This window comes from Staurois parvus, unplaced genomic scaffold (assembly GCF_062004578.1).
Source record: "Staurois parvus isolate SC_StPar_1 unplaced genomic scaffold, SC_StPar_1.0 ptg000223l, whole genome shotgun sequence".
Lineage (NCBI taxonomy): Eukaryota > Metazoa > Chordata > Amphibia > Anura > Ranidae > Staurois > Staurois parvus.
In genome coordinates, this window is record NW_028318019.1 from 720,813 (window position 1) to 739,298 (window position 18,486).

Consider the following 18,486-nt stretch of genomic DNA (forward strand, 5'->3'; position numbering starts at 1 on the left):
CCCCCCCCGACTTCTCCATCAAGTCCAACATCACCACCATCAGTCCCACCCCTCAAGCCAGAGCACTAGGTGTCATCCTAGACTCCAATCTGTCCTTCCAGCCCCAGGTCCAATCGCTGACAAACTCATGTAGGCTTCACCTCCGCAACATTTCCAAAATACATCCATTCCTAACCCCGGAAACCACTAAGCAACTCATTCACTCCCTTATTATATCACAACTTGACTACTGTAACTCCCTCCTCATTGGCGTACCTCACCACAGGCTATCCCCACTTCAGTCTATCTTGAATGCTGCGGCCAGACTCATCCACCTTACTAACCGCTCAGTATCCGCCACCCCTCTCTGCCAATCCCTCTACTGCCTCTCGATTGCCCAACGGATAAAATTCAAAATGCTAACATTGACGTATAAAGGTGTTCATAATACTGCCCCAAACAACATCACTGATCTGGTATCCAAATACCACCCAAAACATATTCTCTGCTCCTCAAAAGACCTCCTACTCTCTAGTTCCCTGGTCTCCTCTTCCCATGCTCATCTCCAGGACTTCTCCAGGGCTTCCACCATCCTCTGGAACTTCCTACCCCAATCCGAACCCCTCGTGTATTGAATCGTATTGTTACTGTGTTGTCTCATGCACTGTCTCCCATTATAATGTACAGTGCTGAGCAAACTGTTGGCGCTATATAAATCCTGTATAATAATAAAAAAATAATAACCTTGATTAAGGTCAGCAAGAAATCTTAATTGAGGTCACCAAGGAACCTTGATTGATTGATGTCACCAAGGAACCTTGATTGATGTCACCAAGGAACCTTGATTGAGGTCACCAAGGAACCTTGATTGGTGTCACCAAGGAACCTTGATTGACTAAGATCACCAAAGAACCTTGATTTATTGATGGCACCAAGGATCCTTGATTGGTTGAAGTCACCAAGGAACCTTGAGTGACTGATGTCACCAAGGAACCTTGATTGATGTTACCAAGAAACCTTGATTGGTGTCACCAAGAAAACTTGAATGATTGATGTCACCAAGGAACCTTGATTGAGCTCACCAAGGAACCTTGATTGCTGTCACCAAGAAGAAAATTCCACAAAGTTAGAAAGCTAGCAAAGAAATAAGTAGACTTTTTTCTTCAGAGCTGAAGCATCCAACCACTTAAGATAATAGCAAAAAACTGAAGCTTGCTGGGAGCAGAAGGGGTTATACAGGGACTGGCTTATAGGTTTTCTGTTTGCTTGTGTCCAATACTATTGTAACTCAGTTCCCAGGCATTTTGGTGCAAGCCCTGCAGCCCATTGAAGACACTGGGACTTTTGGAGACATCAAGCCATGAACAACACCATGGACTCTTGCCTCACAGAGGTATGTCTCGGCAGCCACATTACTATAGTTAGAGCTAGGGGGAAAAATGTTGTTCATATTGAACTGTACACTGCAACCCATTCAGTGAAGGATCCTGCTCTGAAGGTATTCAAAGGGGTGAATAATGTTGGTTTTGGTGCATCTAAATTGTATCGCACTGAGGGTTATAAAGTAACATTGTTATAAAAGGGTTAACTCGGCAAGACCAGGAGAGGAGTGTAGTTGCTATGGGTAACCAAGTGAAGGAACAAGCTACAAGCAACCAATTGTTAGGTGTGGTACCTGGTGTCACAATCGCAAGATCACCACCACCAACATGCGACAATCCCACGATCACGACGTACAATATGTCACGATCGCGGCATCAGACCCCAGACCTTCTCACCCAAACTTGTGACCAAAGGACTAGCCAATCTAAAACCGCGATGTGACATGCGTAACAATGCCACACCCAACTGCACCCTGCACAACGATTTTACAGCTAATAGATCACAGATCGATGTACCGGCAGCCTGAGTGATTGTTACTGGGTCAGGTTAATTACGCAATTAACCCTTTACTCTGCCACCACCTCCATTTTGTCAGAGAAAGAGGAAACTCGGTGATCTCAGCTAAAACACTATAATGATTGAGATAATTGTCTGTATAAAATGATCATAACACAGGCCTGTTATACAGAGGGTTAAACAAACAGTAGCATTCTCTTTAGAGGCAGGGATTCGTAAAGTGCAATACAGAGCTATAGAAACAGTTCAACACTTTCAGAAAGAAAGATTTATTACTAAAAGGTCAAACGGGCGCAATAAAAATATTTACAGAAACAAGAAGTAACTAAGATATATATATATATATATATATACATATACAAAGAACCATAGCACAGCAAAAAGATATCAGAGAGAGGCGAAAGGGTTAAGGTACTTGCCAAAGTCCTGGGTTAGCAGATACAAGTTTCAGACCAAGAGGGCATGTGTCTCCCCAGATGGCATTGATGGGAGACTTCTTCCACTTAACTAATCTTAGGCCTGACAGCCTAATTTGTAGTTCCCAGCAGGGGGTGTTGCTGAAGTCAAAGGACCAATACCCTGTTTGGGAGGGAACATCTGGGCGTAGGGCTAAGCCAGAGCCAAAATCTTTCATAACTCATATTTTGGCCCATAGCTTCCCATAACTTCCCAAGTGACATTCAACCCATGGGTAGATTATTATGCAGATAAGTCTGAGGATTGATTAGATATGAATTAAGTAATTCTATGCTGAACGGTTCACAAGATCTATTTTTCTGCTTTCCTGTGTATGCGAGATGTGTCGAGTGACCCATCAAACTGTTCGGCTCCTCCTAACCAATCTGACGGTATGTCTGTTTTTTATGTAAGTTTCTTATATTTCAAGATATGAGACATAGGGGAAAAATGGATTTTGAGTGTTATCTGATTCTTTCACCTACACTGCATTGGTTCATTAGGTCAGAATCTCTTTCAACTCCTGAGAAAGCTTGTCTTATCTCTTCCAAGGTGGGAAATGGCACAGGTTCTTGGGACAGTGGGGCACCTTGTGGCTCCCTGCTGGGATCTGGCCTGTGACACTTTTAACACACACACATCTGTCACTGTGCTTCTTAGAGTGAGGGGGGGAAGAATGAGGGAATAACATGGCTACTCTTAACAAAATGGCAGACTGCCTCAGTCTCTGGTGCGCACATTTGCGACACCTGGTGAGGTGACATGTCCTCTGGTAGCGAGGGGGTCATTGTTTGGCTCCCTCTCTAGCGATTAGCATCTAATAGAAACAAGATCCAAACCCACATTACAGAGATCTATGACCTGGTCATGAGGTATGGGAAGGAAGGAGCATGCATGAGGTCCATGCTAGGTACATGGTGGGACTCCATTCTGTTACTGGGAGTGAGGTAACAGAGGTACACTGGACTGGTGGAGTGGGCACAGGCTCAGCACGTCCCTCCTAACGCAACATCCAAGATACAGAATATAGTGTCATATGAAAAGTCACTTTTCAGAGGAACTCTGCGCTTTAAGTACTGCACTCAGTGAAGGTTCATCGCCAAGTCGGGGAACTGCCTTAGTGTTTGACTTTTCACATGACTGCAATCTCCACCTGGTCTCCGGACATCGATGAACATGCTCCACCCAAAACCAAGCAGGGCAAAGATGACCCTGCCCATAGGTGGTAGTATAACCTGCCTCCTGTGTCCCACAATGGACAAGAAAGGAAAATACATTAGTAGCTTAGAAGAAAGCTAGAGCCCCTGTCAGATTTTTATTCCTGTCTGCTCCTTGTAGAGCTCCCCTGACTTCCTGATTGGTAGATTGTTGTCAGGAGGACAGGAAGTGTAGGAAAATCTCTCAAAAGAGCCCCAGATAGTAAAAACCTGATAGGAGTTCTAATCCTTCACCACTCCATCCACAATTAATGTTTTGGTTTCCATTTGTAATTTAAATCTGCTTGGCCCAGCCTATCTCTATGGTTACACCCTGAGTAGTAAGCTGGCCACAACCCCGGACACCCCCCCCCCACACACACACCCATTCACCAGGATACAAATCATTGTCATGTATTGTGTGTTAAAATGGAACAGACACCTTTGATTGTGGATGGAGGTCTGATCTGACCCCATTTAATAAACACAACACAACTGACTCCCTGTAACTCGTCTGTCCAGTCACATCATTGATATATCTTGTCTTATACAATAAAGATTGTTTATTTGTGTCGGTGACTTTGTGCCGGGATAACCTTGGTACTGTTGAAAAGCTAAGTGGTTTTATAATGGGGATAGCTGGATCTGTGAGGTGCATTCATAGGCTTGCTGAGCGGAAGTTTATACAAGATGGCTGCCGGGCCCCTCATCCTGGAAGATGTCCCTTGGTGGGTAAATATTTTCTTATCTTCCAGGATTGTCCTCAGACACTCACTCATTACTCTTCTGGCCCCAGATAATATTAACAACAGAAAAATGACTCAAAATTCACCATAGAGAGGTTTCGCCCTTCTTATTGTACAAAAAAATCAACAGGTTAAGTAGTTTGAGTCCCCCTAGAAGTCCACTTCCCCCTCGTACAGGAAGATGCCACTGAACACTGTCAGAGGCTCATCAGAATGGGCCAACTTTCCGGTCACCAGGTCAATGCAGACGGTGTCACCCGCACTCAGCTGTAGAATAATATTGAAGACCCCAAGTGAGCTGGTGGTGGTCTTGTTTTCTATGAGGGGCTTCTTCTCCAGGCCTTCTGGTTGGTAGCCCTCAGAGTCCACCCTGGCAATGCCCAAGTTGGATTTGGAGAGCACAGCTTCAATCTTTTCATCTTCGTAGCCAGTCTAGATGGCACTAAAGATGTACCTGCCTTCTATTGGGGCAGTGAAGATACCTGGGAAGAAAATTGATTTGTTTTGGAGGTATCTGTTATTATATATATTTTGTTTGTATCTTGTGTTCTGTGTCTTTAAGACGTTCCTATCTGTAGTAAAATATATTATTTAAACAGTTTGTTGCATAAGAGTTAGGTTTATTGTTTCTTACTTTTTTAGTTATTTTAGAACTCCCCTGGTATCTCTGTAAGGTAGATACAATGCAGGAATGGTTATTAGGGGACATGTCTCAGGGCTGCAGTTCCTCTGAACTCCACAAGATGGTGATCTCATTTCTCCCCAGAAAGGACTTCTCTATGGAATACAGACAGGAAGTGATGTCAGGTACAGACAGGAAGTGATGCCAGGTACAGACAGGAAGTCATCTGGAATAAAGACAGGAAGTTTCATGCTGTGTGAAGGAGATTGGAGACGTGGCAGCAGAGGAGGTAATGTTATGTTCTATTTACACCCAGTAACCCCCATCATGTCTGTCCTCTTCCTCCATAGTCATGTCCGTCCTCTTCCTCCATAGTCACTGTGACGTCTTTTATCTCCAGCAGATGATGATACACATCAATATTTAGAAGGACACAAGGACCTCTACAAGGACGTCATGATGGACAATCAGCCGCCCCTCACATCACCGGGTAAGAGGAGACTTTATTGTAAAGGAGAGAGCAGTACGGAGGATCCACCTAGATCCCCCATCATCTGATAAACACATAGAAACAATGGATTCAGTCAGTGTGTGTGTTTCCTACAGATGGATCCAGTCATGGGAACCCACCAGAGAGATGTCCCCGTCCTCTGTATTCCCGGGATTCCACACAGGAAGGTCACACCATCCCTCACCATCATCAGGTAGATGATGACAATTATTGGTAGTTGTGATTTATACACAGCATGTTTGTTACAATGAATGTTTTATTATATCTTTCAGAGTGGAATCCTCGGGGATGAGAATATTGATGTTAAAGAAGAGTATAAAGAGGAGGATGAGGAGTATGGAGTGATGGAGGAGTTTTCAGAAGGACACAAGGATATGATGGAGCCACCTAATACCAGGAACCCACCAGAGAGATGTCCCTATCCTCTGTATTCCCGGGATTCCACACAGGAAGATCACACCATCCCTCCCCATTGCAAGGTTGGTGGGATGGAGCATCTAGAACATGGACTTGTAGAGACAATGTGTGGATATTTTATGTGACCTTACATTTTACAGATGATATTTTCTCTCATTTCCTTGATTTAGAGTGGAGATCCAATCGATATAGAATTTGAGGTGAAAGCAGAAGAAGAAGAGGCGTATGTGAGGGATGATCAGCAGTCTATGGAGGAGGATGGAATAACGGGGACATTTATAGAGGAGGACACTCCTACAGAGATCAGCACAGGTGGGTCATGAACACTAAATCCATTCCTCCACCCATACTGCTCACTGATTGGTCCAGAGTAGGGCGGGGACTGGGTGATATCAGCCTGTAATCCCCTGGTCACTTTCCTGAGCTGTGTTCCCCGTCCTGTATTCCTGGATTTCTCTCGGATAATCTTCCTTCTCTGTGCTGCAGACACAATTTATGTATCTAGACTGGATTTATGGAGGTTCTGGGGTTCAGCTGGCAGCAAAATGTTGATTTTTCCTATAAGCATTGCATAATGTAGGCACCCAGGACATGTGACTGGGGTCTCCTGCCTTGTGCCTGACTCCTCCAGGGGACCTTCTCTGTTGTCTGCTGGCTGTGCCGGGTGGAGGGATATGTCTGTAGTGTCTCAGACCCAAGTCACTGAGTGCAGTCTCAGGAGATGGGAGGCAGCGGTGTAGGACCTACATAGTTACATAGTTAGTCTGGCTGAAAAAAGACATTCCATCTAGTTGTACCATTAAAAATAAAAGTTATAATCCGACACCCACAGCTGATCCACCAGAAGGCAAAAACCCAGCAAAGCACGATCCGATCTCCTCCTGCAGGGGAAAAAATTCCTTCCTGACCCCCCGAGAGGCAATCGGATATTCCCTGGATCAACTTTCCCTATAAATCTTATATCCAGTTATATTCTGTGTATCCAAGAAAGAATCCAGGACTTTCCTACAGCAACCCCCCCTTATGTATTATACATGGAGATCATATCCCCCCTTATGTATTATACATGGAGATCATATCCCCCCTTATGTATTATACATGGAGATCATATCCCCCCTTATGTATTATACATGGAGATCATATCCCCCCTTATGTATTATACATGGAGATCATATCCCCCCTTATGTATTATACATGGTGATCATATCCCCCTTATGTATTATACATGGAGATCATATCCCCCCTTATGTATTGTACATGGAGATCATATCCCCCCCTTATGTATTATACATGGAGATCATATCCCCCTTATGTATTATACATGGAGATCATATCCCCCCTTATGTATTATACATGGAGATCATATCCCCCCTTATGTATTATACATGGAGATCATATCCCCCTTATGTCTTATACATGGAGATCATATCCCTCCCTTACGTATTATACATGGAGATCATATCCCCCCTTATGTATTATACATGGAGATCATATCCCCCCTTATGTATTATACATGGAGATCATATCCCCCTTATGTATTATACATGGAGATCATATCCCCCCTTATGTATTATACATGGAGATCATATCCCCCTTATGTATTATACATGGAGATCATATCCCCCCCTTATGTATTATACATGGAGATCATATCCCCCCTTATGTATTATACATGGAGATCATATCCCCCTTATGTATTATACATGGAGATCATATCCCCCCTTATGTATTATACATGGAGATCATATCCCCCTTATGTATTATACATGGTGATCATATCCCCCCTTATGTATTATTATACATGGAGATCATATCCCCCTTATGTATTATACATGGTGATCATATCCCCCCCTTATGTATTATACATGGAGATCATATCCCCCCTTATGTATTATACATGGAGATCATATCCCCCCTTATGTATTATACATGGAGATCATATCCCCCCTTATGTATTATACATGGTGATCATATCCCCCCCTTATGTATTATACATGGAGATCATATCCCCTCTTATGTTTTATACATGGAGATCATATCCCCCTTATGTATTATACATGGAGATCATATCCCCCCTTATGTATTATACATGGAGATCATATCCCCCCCTTATGTATTATACATGGAGATCATATCCCCCCCTTATGTATTATACATGGTGATCATATCCCCCCTCATGTATTATACATGGAGATCATACCCCCCCTTATGTATTATACATGCAGATCATATCCCCCCTTATGTATTATACATGGAGATCATATCCCCCCCTTATGTATTATACATGGAGATCATATCCCCCTTATGTATTATACATGGAGATCATATCCCCCTTATGAATTATACATAGAGATCATATCCCCCTTATGTATTATACATGGAGATCATATCCCCCCTTATGTATTATACATGCAGATCATATCCCCCCTTATGTATTATACATGGAGATCATATCCCCCCTTATGTATTATACATGGAGATCATATCCCCCTTATGAATTATACATGGAGATCATATCCCCCTTATGTATTATACATGGAGATCATATCCCCCCCTTATGTATTATACATGGAGATCATATCCCCCCTCATGTATTATACATGGAGATCATATTCCCCCTTATGTATTATACATGGAGATCATATCCCCCTTATGTATTATACATGGAGATCATATCCCCCTTATGTATTATACATGGAGATCATATCCCCCCTTATGTATTATACATGGAGATCATATCCCCCCCCTTATGTATTATACATGGAGATCATATCCCCCTTATGTATTATACATGGAGATCATATCCCCCTTATGTATTATACATGGAGATCATATCCCCCCTTATGTATTATACATGGAGATCATATCCCCCCTTATGTATTATACATGGAGATCATATCCCCCTTATGTATTATACATGGAGATCATATCCCCCCTTATGTATTATACATGGAGATCATATCCCCCCTCATGTATTATACATGGAGATCATACCCCCCCTTATGTATTATACATGGAGATCATATCCCCCCTTATGTATTATACATGGAGATCATATCCCCCCTTATGTATTATACATGGAGATCATATCCCCCTTATGTATTATACATGGAGATCATATTCCCCCTTATGTATTATACATGGAGATCATATCCCCCTTATGTATTATACATGGAGATCATATCCCCCTTATGTATTATACATGGAGATCATATCCCCCTTATGTATTATACATGGAGATCATATCCCCCCCTTATGTATTATACATGGAGATCATATCCCCCCTTATGTATTATACATGGAGATCATATCCCCCCTTATGTATTATACATGGAGATCATATCCCCCTTATGTATTATACATGGAGATCATATCCCCCCTTATGTATTATACATGGAGATCATATCCCCCCCTTATGTATTATACATGGAGATCATATCCCCCCCTTATGTATTATACATGGAGATCATATCCCCCTTATGTATTATACATGGAGATCATATCCCCCCTTATGTATTATACATGGTGATCATATCCCCCCCTTATGTATTATACATGGAGATCATATCCCCCCTTATGTATTATACATGGAGATCATATCCCCCTTATGTATTATACATGGAGATCATATCCCCCCCTTATGTATTATATATGGAGATCATATCCCCCCTTATGTATTATACATGGAGATCATATCCCCCCCCTTATGTATTATACATGGAGATCATATCCCCCCTTATGTATTATACATGGAGATCATATCCCCCTTATGTATTATACATGGAGATCATATCCCCCCCCTTATGTATTATACATGGTGATCATATCCCCCCTTATGTATTATACATGGTGATCATATCCCCCCTTATGTATTATACAAGGTGATCATATCCCCCCTTATGTATTATACATGGAGATCATATCCCCCCCTTATGTATTATACATGGAGATCATATCCCCCCTTATGTATTATACATGGAGATCATATCCCCCCTTATGTATTATACATGGAGATCATATCCCCCTTATGTATTATACATGGAGATCATATCCCCCCTTATGTATTATACATGGAGATCATATCCCCCCTTATGTATTATACATGGAGATCATATCCCCCCTTATGTATTATACATGGAGATCATATCCCCCCTTATGTATTATACATGGAGATCATATCCCCCCTTATGTATTATACATGGAGATCATATCCCCCCTTATGTATTATACATGGAGATCATATCCCCCCCTTATGTATTATACATGGAGATCATATCCCCCCCTTATGTATTATACATGGAGATCATATCCCCCTTATGTATTATACATGGAGATCATATCCCCCCTTATGTATTATACATGGAGATCATATCCCCCCTTATGTATTATACATGGAGATCATATCCCCCCTTATATATTATACATGGAGATCATATCCCCCTTATGTATTATACATGGAGATCATATCCCCCCTTATGTATTATACATGGAGATCATATCCCCCCCTTATGTATTATACATGGAGATCATATCCCCCCTTATGTATTATACATGGAGATCATATCCCCCTTATGTATTATACATGGAGATCATATCCCCCCTTATGTATAATACATGGAGATCACATCCCCCCTTAATCTCCTCTTCTCAGTAGAGAATACATTCAGTTCCTCTAATCTCTCCTCATAGCTGATCTCCTCCATGCCTCGTATCAGTTTGGTTGCCCTTCTCTGTACTTCCTCCAGTTCCCCAATGTTCTTTTTGTGAATTGTAGCCCAAAACTGAACTGCATATTCCAGATGAGGTATTAGTAATGATTTGTACCGGGGGGGGGGGGGGTGATATCTCTCTCTCTGGAGTCTATACCTGTCCTAATACAAGAGAGGATTTTGTTCACTTTAGAACACGCAGCTTTACATTGCATTCCATTATTAGGCTGGTAATTTACCAGAACCCCCAGATCCTTCTCCACCATTGACCCATCCAGATCCTTCTCCACAATTGCCCCCAGATCCTTCTCCACCATTGTCCCCCCATATCCTTCTTCACCATTGACCCCCAGAGATCCTTCTCCACCATTGACCCCCCAGTTGTACCCCCCTAGTATGTATGATGCATATTCTTAGCCCCCAAGTGCAGAACCTTACATTTATCACCATTAGCCCTCATTGGCCCCATAGTCCCCCAATTACACAGAGCATTGAGGTCGGCTTGTAAGTTGGAGACATCCTGTAAGGACGTTATTCCCCGGCACAGCTTGGTGTCATCTGCAAAGACTGGAATGGGATTTATAATCTCACACCCCATATTGTTTATATATATATATTAATAAGTAAGGGTCCCAACACTGATCCCTGGGGTACACCACTAATAACACTGAACCTTGGGGTACACCACTAATAACACTGAGCCTTGGGGTACACCACTAATAACACTGAACCTTGGGGTACCCCACTAATAACACTGAACCCTGGGGTACCCCACTAATAACACTGAACCTTGGGGTACCCCACTGACACCCCCAGACCATTCAGAGTATGAATCATTAACCACTACTCTCTGAATACGATCTTTTAGCCAGTTTTCTATCCATTTACATTCAGATTTTTCCAGCCCATAGACTTTACCTTACACATTAGCCATGTGTGGGGAACTGTGTCCAAGTATACCACGTCCACCGCCACCCCTCTGTCCAAGTATACCACGTCCACCACCACCCCTCTGTCCAAGTATACCACGTCCACCACCTCCCCTCTGTCCAAGTATACCACGTCCACCACCACCCCTCTGTCCAAGTATACCACGTCCACCGCCACCCCTCTGTCCAAGTATATCACGTCCACCGCCACCCCTCTGTCCAAGTATACCACGTCCACCGCCACCCCTGTGTCCAAGTATACCACATCCACCGCCACCCCTGTCTCCAAGTATACCTTGCCCGCTGCCACCCCTGTGTCCAAGTATACCACGCCCGCCGCCACCCCTGTGTCCAAGTATACCACGCCCGCCGCCACCCCTGTGTCCAAGTATACCACGCCCGCCTCCATCCCTGTGTCCAAGTATACCACGTCCATCTCCACCCCTGTGTCCAAGTATACCACGTCTACCACCACCGTTGTGTTCAAGTATACCTCGTCCACAGCCACCCCTCTGTCCAAGTATACCACGTTTACCGCCACCCCTCTGTCCAAGTATACCACCGCCCACCCCTGTCCAAGCATACCACGTCCACTGCCACCTCTTTGTCCAAGTATACCTGTCAGGAAAGGACTCACCGCTGGTTGCAGTACCAGGACGTACCAGCAGGTGCCTTTTCAGCAGCCAGGATCTTACCTCCTGCAATCAAGTCATCACCTGAGGCTGGTTGCAGGAGGCGTATTTAAACAGCAACCAGGCCTGCGATCAGTGCCTTTGGGTTTTTTTTCTGTTTCCCTCTGCTACCCCGTTACCTGATAAACCGTTGCCCTGCTACCTATTACCTGCTCTGTGTCCCGTCTTCCTCTGCATCCCATGGTTGATCTCCTGTGTATGACCCCGGCTGGCCTGACTACTCTTGTTGCTGTTCATGTTTATATTGGGTGAAGTGTTTGTTATCTAGTTGTTCTTGCACTGTGCGTTGTATATTGGTGTCTCACAAATAAATTGTATTGTTTTCATTACTCCTGAAGCCTGGTGTTCCCTATGTCAGTCCACACATCTCTGCTCATATCCGGGTTACTGACAATACCACGTCCACTGCCACCCCTCTGTCCAAGTATACCACATCCCCCACCACCCCTCTGTCCAAGTATACCACGTCCACCGCCACCCCTCTGTCCAAGTATACCACGTCCACCGCCACCCCTCTGTCCAAGTATACCACATCCCCCACCACCGCTCTGTCCAAGTATACCACGTCCACCGCCACCCCTCTGTCCAAGTATACCACGTCCACCGCCACCCCTCTGTCCAAGTATACCAAGTCCCCCACCACCGCTCTGTCCAAGTATACCACGTCCACCGCCACCCCTCTGTCCAAGTATACCACGTCCACCGCCACCCCTCTGTCCAAGTATACCACGTCCACCGCCACCCCTCTGTCCAAGTATACCACGTCCACCACCACCCCTCTGTTCAAGTATACCACATCCACCGCCACCCCTCTGTCCAAGTATACCACGTCCACCGCCACCCCTCTGTCCAAGTATACCACGTCCACCGCCACCCCTCTGTCCAAGTATACCACGTCCACCGCCACTCCTCTGTCCAAGTATACCACGTCCACCTCCACCCCTCTGTCCAAGTATACCACGTCCACCGCCACCCCTCTGTGCAAGTATACCACGTCCACCGCCACCCCTCTGTCCAAGTATACAACGTCCACCGCCACCCCTCTGTCAAAGTATACAACGTCCACCGCCACCCCTCTGTCCAAGTATACAACGTCCACCGCCACCCCTCTGTCCAAGTATACCACGCCCACCGCCCCCCCTGTGTCCAAGTATACCACCGCCACCCCTGTGTCCAAGTATACCACGCCCACCGCCACCCCTGTGTCCAAGTATACCACGCCCACCGCCACCCCTGTGTCCAAGTATACCACGCCCGCCGCCACCCCTGTGTCCAAGTATACCACGCCCGCCGCCACCCCTGTGTCCAAGTATACCACGCCCGCCTCCACCCCTGTGTCCAAGTATACCACGCCCGCCGCCACCCCTCTGTCCAAGGATTTGGTAACCTCCAATCTAACCTTTTTCATGATGGTTTAATCCCAACTCACCTCTACATGTTGTCTACAGTACAAATTTAAGCTTCCACTGATTACAGAATACTAATACTGAGAGTCCTGACCCTTATACTATATAACTTGTACATTACATCCTCCTGACCCCTGCACTATATACTCTATGTTGTACATTACATACTCCTGACCCCTGCACTATATACTCTGTGTTGTACATTACATACTCCTGACCCCTGCACTATATACTCCATGTTGTACATTCCATACTCCTGACCCCTGCACTATATACTCTATGTTGTACATTACGTACTCCTGACCCCTGCACTATATACTCTATGTTGTACATTACATACTCCTGACCCCTGCACTATATACTCTATGTTGTACATTACATACTCCTGACCCCTGCACTATATACTCTATGTTGTACATTACATACTCCAGACCCCTGCACTATATACTCTGTTGTACATTACATACTCCTGACCCCTGCACTATATACTCTATGTTGTACATTACATACTCCTGACCCCTGCACTATATACTCTATGTTGTACATTATATACTCCTGACCCTTGCACTATATACTCTGTTGTACATTACATACTCCTGACCCCTGCACTATATAATCTATGTTGTACATTACACACTCCTGACCCCTGCACTATATTCTCTTCGTTGTACATTACATACTCCTGACCCCTGCACTATATTCTCTTTGTTGTACATTACATACTCCTGACCCCTGCTGTCAGGGATCTCAATGCGCACCAGCATGCGGGCGCTAGATCATAGACGACCGTGGCAACAATCACGGTCGCGCATGCGCATTCGCACACACGGACGTGCGCCTGGCACCAATGACAGTGCAAGGCGCACTATTTAAACCGATCCCTTGCAATGCTCAAATTGCCGTATGGTCTTCCTGTTGTTCCTGCTCATTCTGTTCCTGAGATTGCCTTGTTGCCAACCTAGCCTGGCCCTAATTGCTGTTGACCGTCTCCTGCCCTGACCCGTCTTGACTTCTCTTCTGCCTGTTCCTGATAACCTGACCTCCTGCTGCTGAACCTGGCTTGTGACCCGATTACTCTCTGCCTACTGCTCTGTACTGTTTCGCCTTCACTGTTACTGACCTGGCATGCCTGAGTTTGCTATCTCTCCACAGTGTCATCCGTCCATCCATCCTGCACGGATCCATCCGCTATTGCCCGGTTCTGCTCTGCCCCTTCACAGCAGGCTCTTATCCGCTACATACCACTGGCATTTACCTCTACCACAGCTGGGTGTACTCAGGGGCCACGACCGGGTCTCAGCCTGCTCCAAGTCCATCCCCACCATCAGGGGCTCTGGTGAACAAGCAGACTGAAGCTTAGACTCCACGCCCTGGGGAATCCCAGCCTGTGGATCTCTAGAGTTACCGCCAGTCGGTACCTGACACCTGCACTATATATTCTGTTGTACATTACATACTCCTGACCCCTGCACTATATACTCTATGTTGTACATTACATACTCCTGACCTCTGTACTATATACTCTATGTTGTGCATGACATACTCCTCCTGACCCCTGCACTTTATACTCTATGTTGTACATTACATACTCCTGACCCCTGCACTATATACTCTATGTTGTACATTACATACCCCTGACCCCTGCACTATATACTCCATGTTGTACATTACATCCTCCTGACCCCTGCACTATATACTCTGTTGTACATTACATACTCCTGACCCCTGCACTATATACTCTATGTTGTACATTCCATAGTCCTGACCCCTGCACTATATACTCTATGTTGTACATTACATACTCCTGACCCCTGCACTACATACTCTATGTTGTACATTACATACTCCTGATCCCTGCACTATATACTCTATGTTGTACATTACATACTCCTGACCCCTGCACTATATACTCTATGTTGTACATTACATACTCCTGACCCCTGCACTATATACTCTATGTTGTACATTACATACTCCTGACCCCTGCACTATATACTCTATGTTGTACATTACATACTCCTGACTTCTGCTCTCCCCCTCCCCCCACTGCTATATATACACATAATATGGATTCTCTTTTGCTCCCCCCATTTCCTCCCAGCTGGACATTTTATATCGGATGATGTGATTGGAGCACAGACTTTTACATGGTGATAATAATATGATAACATCCTCCAACTTTGGACCCTTAAACAGAAAGTGATAATGAGGGAGGAGTCAATACCCCAATGATGGTGGTCTTCAGGATCAGTCCAGTCTTCATCTTGGTTGTTCTCCCCCCATCCTCACTCTCTGACCTCTGGTGGGGCTCAGCCCCGCTGTTCTTCATGACTAAATCATGGACTAAATAAGGAAGTGCAGTACTTCTTGTGTTGGGAAGATGGCGATGAGTGATAGAGGGGGTGGGGACCCTCGTCCTATAATCCCCTCATCACTGTCCCTCCTATAAAAGACAGTTCTGGTTGTTTCCTCACTCTCTGACTAAGGTCCATGAATAAAGAAATGACCTGGTAGGAGATCAGAGGAGCCATTTCCTAGTTCCCTTGAGGGTGGAATTGTAAGCTCCTCAAAGACCAAGCTGCCTGATGTGGGCGGAGTCCTGGTTTGGGGGAACCAATCAGCTCCTGTCTAGTAATCCTCTTTGTCTTTGTATTTTAGTCCATGGCCGGGAGATGAGGAAAACCTCCGAGGATTGTCTCACTTTGTCTCCAGACTGGAAAGTAGAAGATGAGGACATCACACAGTATAGTCCAGGAGAAAACCCGGCTCCCTCCAATGTCCATCCGGCACCACCCAGTGTAGATGGACCATCGGATTCCTCGTATCCTGAGGAACCTCAGACTGTGCGGGACCGGGCCGGCCTTCCAACAGGGAAGAGCTTCTCCTGTACTGAGTGTGGGAAATGGTATGCAGTCAAGTCCAGTCTTTACGCACATCAGAGATTGCACAAGGGGGAGAAGCCGTATTCCTGTCCTGAGTGCGGGAAATGTTTTTCAGTCAAGTCCATTCTTTACAAACATCAGAAATCTCACACGGGGGAGAAGCCATATTCCTGTACTGAGTGCGGGAAATGTTTCAGTTCTAAAAACAGTCTTAATAGGCATAAAAGAACTCACACGGGGGAGAAGCCATATTCCTGTCTTGAGTGTGGGAAATGTTTTTCAGACAAGTCCAGTCTGCACACACATCAGAGATCTCACACGGGGGAGAAGCCGTATTCCTGTCCTGAGTGCGGGAAATGTTTTTCAGACAGGTCTATTCTTTACACACATAAGAAATCTCACACGGGGGAGAAGTCGTATTCCTGTCCTGAGTGCAGGAAATGTTTCAGTTCTAAAAACAATTTTAATAGGCATAAAAGAACTCATACGGGGGAGAAGCCATATTCTTGTCCTGAGTGCGGGAAATGTTTTTCAGTCAAGTCCTATCTTTACACACATCAGAGAACTCACACGGGGGAGAAGCTGTATTTCTGTCCTGAGTGCGGGAAATGTTTTTCAGGAAAGTTCAGTCTTCACAGACATCAGAGATCTCACACGGGGGAGAAGCCGTATTCCTGTTCTGTGTGCGGGAAATGTTTTTCCCAGAAGTCTGATCTTTCCACACATCAGAGATCTCACACAGGGGAGAAGCCGTTTTCCTGTCCTGAGTGCGGGAAATGTTTTTCCCAGAAGTCCCATCTTTCCAGACATCAGAGATCTCACACGGGGAAGAAGCCACTTTCCTGTCCTGAATGAGGAAATGTTCCCCACTTTAGTCCTGCCCTCCTGTACATCAGGGGTCCCACACAACCCTGGAGGTGTATTAGTGCCTTGAGTGCGGGAAATGTCTTCTAGATGAATGTCGCTGGACATCCCAGCTCTCATGTGGGGAAGAAGCACACCCTGATATACACCTCAGATATACTCCATGGCTGATCTTCATCATGGAAGAAACAGTTCATAAGGAGATCAGAGATCAGAGATCATCCAAAGACATGGATGAAGTGTGGGACCGGGTTGGCTATTGATGGCAGGAGAAGAATAAAAATGGAGTCCTGCCCTGTGATTGGCACATTGTGAGTACATTTTGTGGTGGGAGATTTCACAAACAGTTGGAGGTCTGTTTTAAGAAAAAGATAGTTGAATAAATGTGACCAACAGTCGCCCAGCCATGATGAATATTGGCCATATTTTTTCATACATCAATTTTTTAGCTCCATCTAGTGGTCATAATGTGGTATTGCACTAGTTTTTGCTGATTGAGAAATTTCAGAAAAAATCCCCATTATGGTCACTAGATGGAGCCGGCGATCATAGGAAATCACTGTGTTACTTAACATATGGCCTGATGTTGTCACAGCTGGAGGAATGATTGTCTCATTGGTCCAATGAATGTTCTCTAAATAGAGCCTTGGTTTCCTTCGTCAGACACAGCTCCATACTAATCCCTGAGACAGGAGTGGACTGACAACTCATGGGGCCCCTGGGCAATAGGGGATCATGGGGCCCCTGTGTCCTTGCCCAAACTCAAAAAAGCCTATGAAAAAGGTACCAGAGGCATCTCCTGGGGCCCCCTACTGACCCCGGGCCCTCGGGCAGTGCCTGAGTTTCCAAATGGTCAGTCCGCCCCTGACCTGAGGTCATGCTCCGGCACTCTGAGGTCACGCTCCGCCACTCTGAAGTCATACTTCGTCACTCTGAGGTCACACTCCCGCACTGTGAGACCCATAAAACTTTATTTTGGTAGTATTTATTCACTGCTGGAATTTTTATTTTTTTGATATATAAATGAAAATGTCCAAAAAAATGTTTCTTATAAAATTTTGCAAATAAATAATCTTTCTTCAAAAATCTTGGCCAGAATGTATTCAGATATCTTTTAGTAAAAAAAAAAAAAAAATTAGTTTATAACCAAAAATTATAATTTTTCAAAAATTTTTTTA

The 18,486-nt window shown here is 44.8% G+C and overlaps 1 protein-coding gene across 1 annotated transcript; it reads left to right on the forward strand.

The window, feature by feature from the left end:
* Window positions 1–16,044: 16,044 nt before the first annotated feature.
* Window positions 16,045–18,011, forward strand: LOC149460645 (uncharacterized). The gene is made up of 2 exons (XM_089679410.1): window positions 16,045–17,151; window positions 17,951–18,011. The coding sequence occupies exons 1-2, from the start codon at window positions 16,148–16,150 to the stop codon at window positions 18,009–18,011; spliced, it is 1,065 nt and encodes a 354-aa protein (XP_089535536.1). The 5' UTR covers window positions 16,045–16,147.
* The last annotated feature ends 475 nt before the right edge of the window (window positions 18,012–18,486 follow it).

Coding starts and splice junctions, on each gene's coding strand:
- LOC149460645 (XM_089679410.1), top strand. CDS start 16,148: ATGTGGGCGGAGTCCTGGTTTGGGGGAACCAATCAGCTCCTGTCTAGT. Junction 17,152..17,950: donor GGGAAATGTTTTTCCCAGAA/GTCTGATCTTTC, acceptor TTCTCTAAATAG/AGCCTTGGTTTCCTTCGTCA.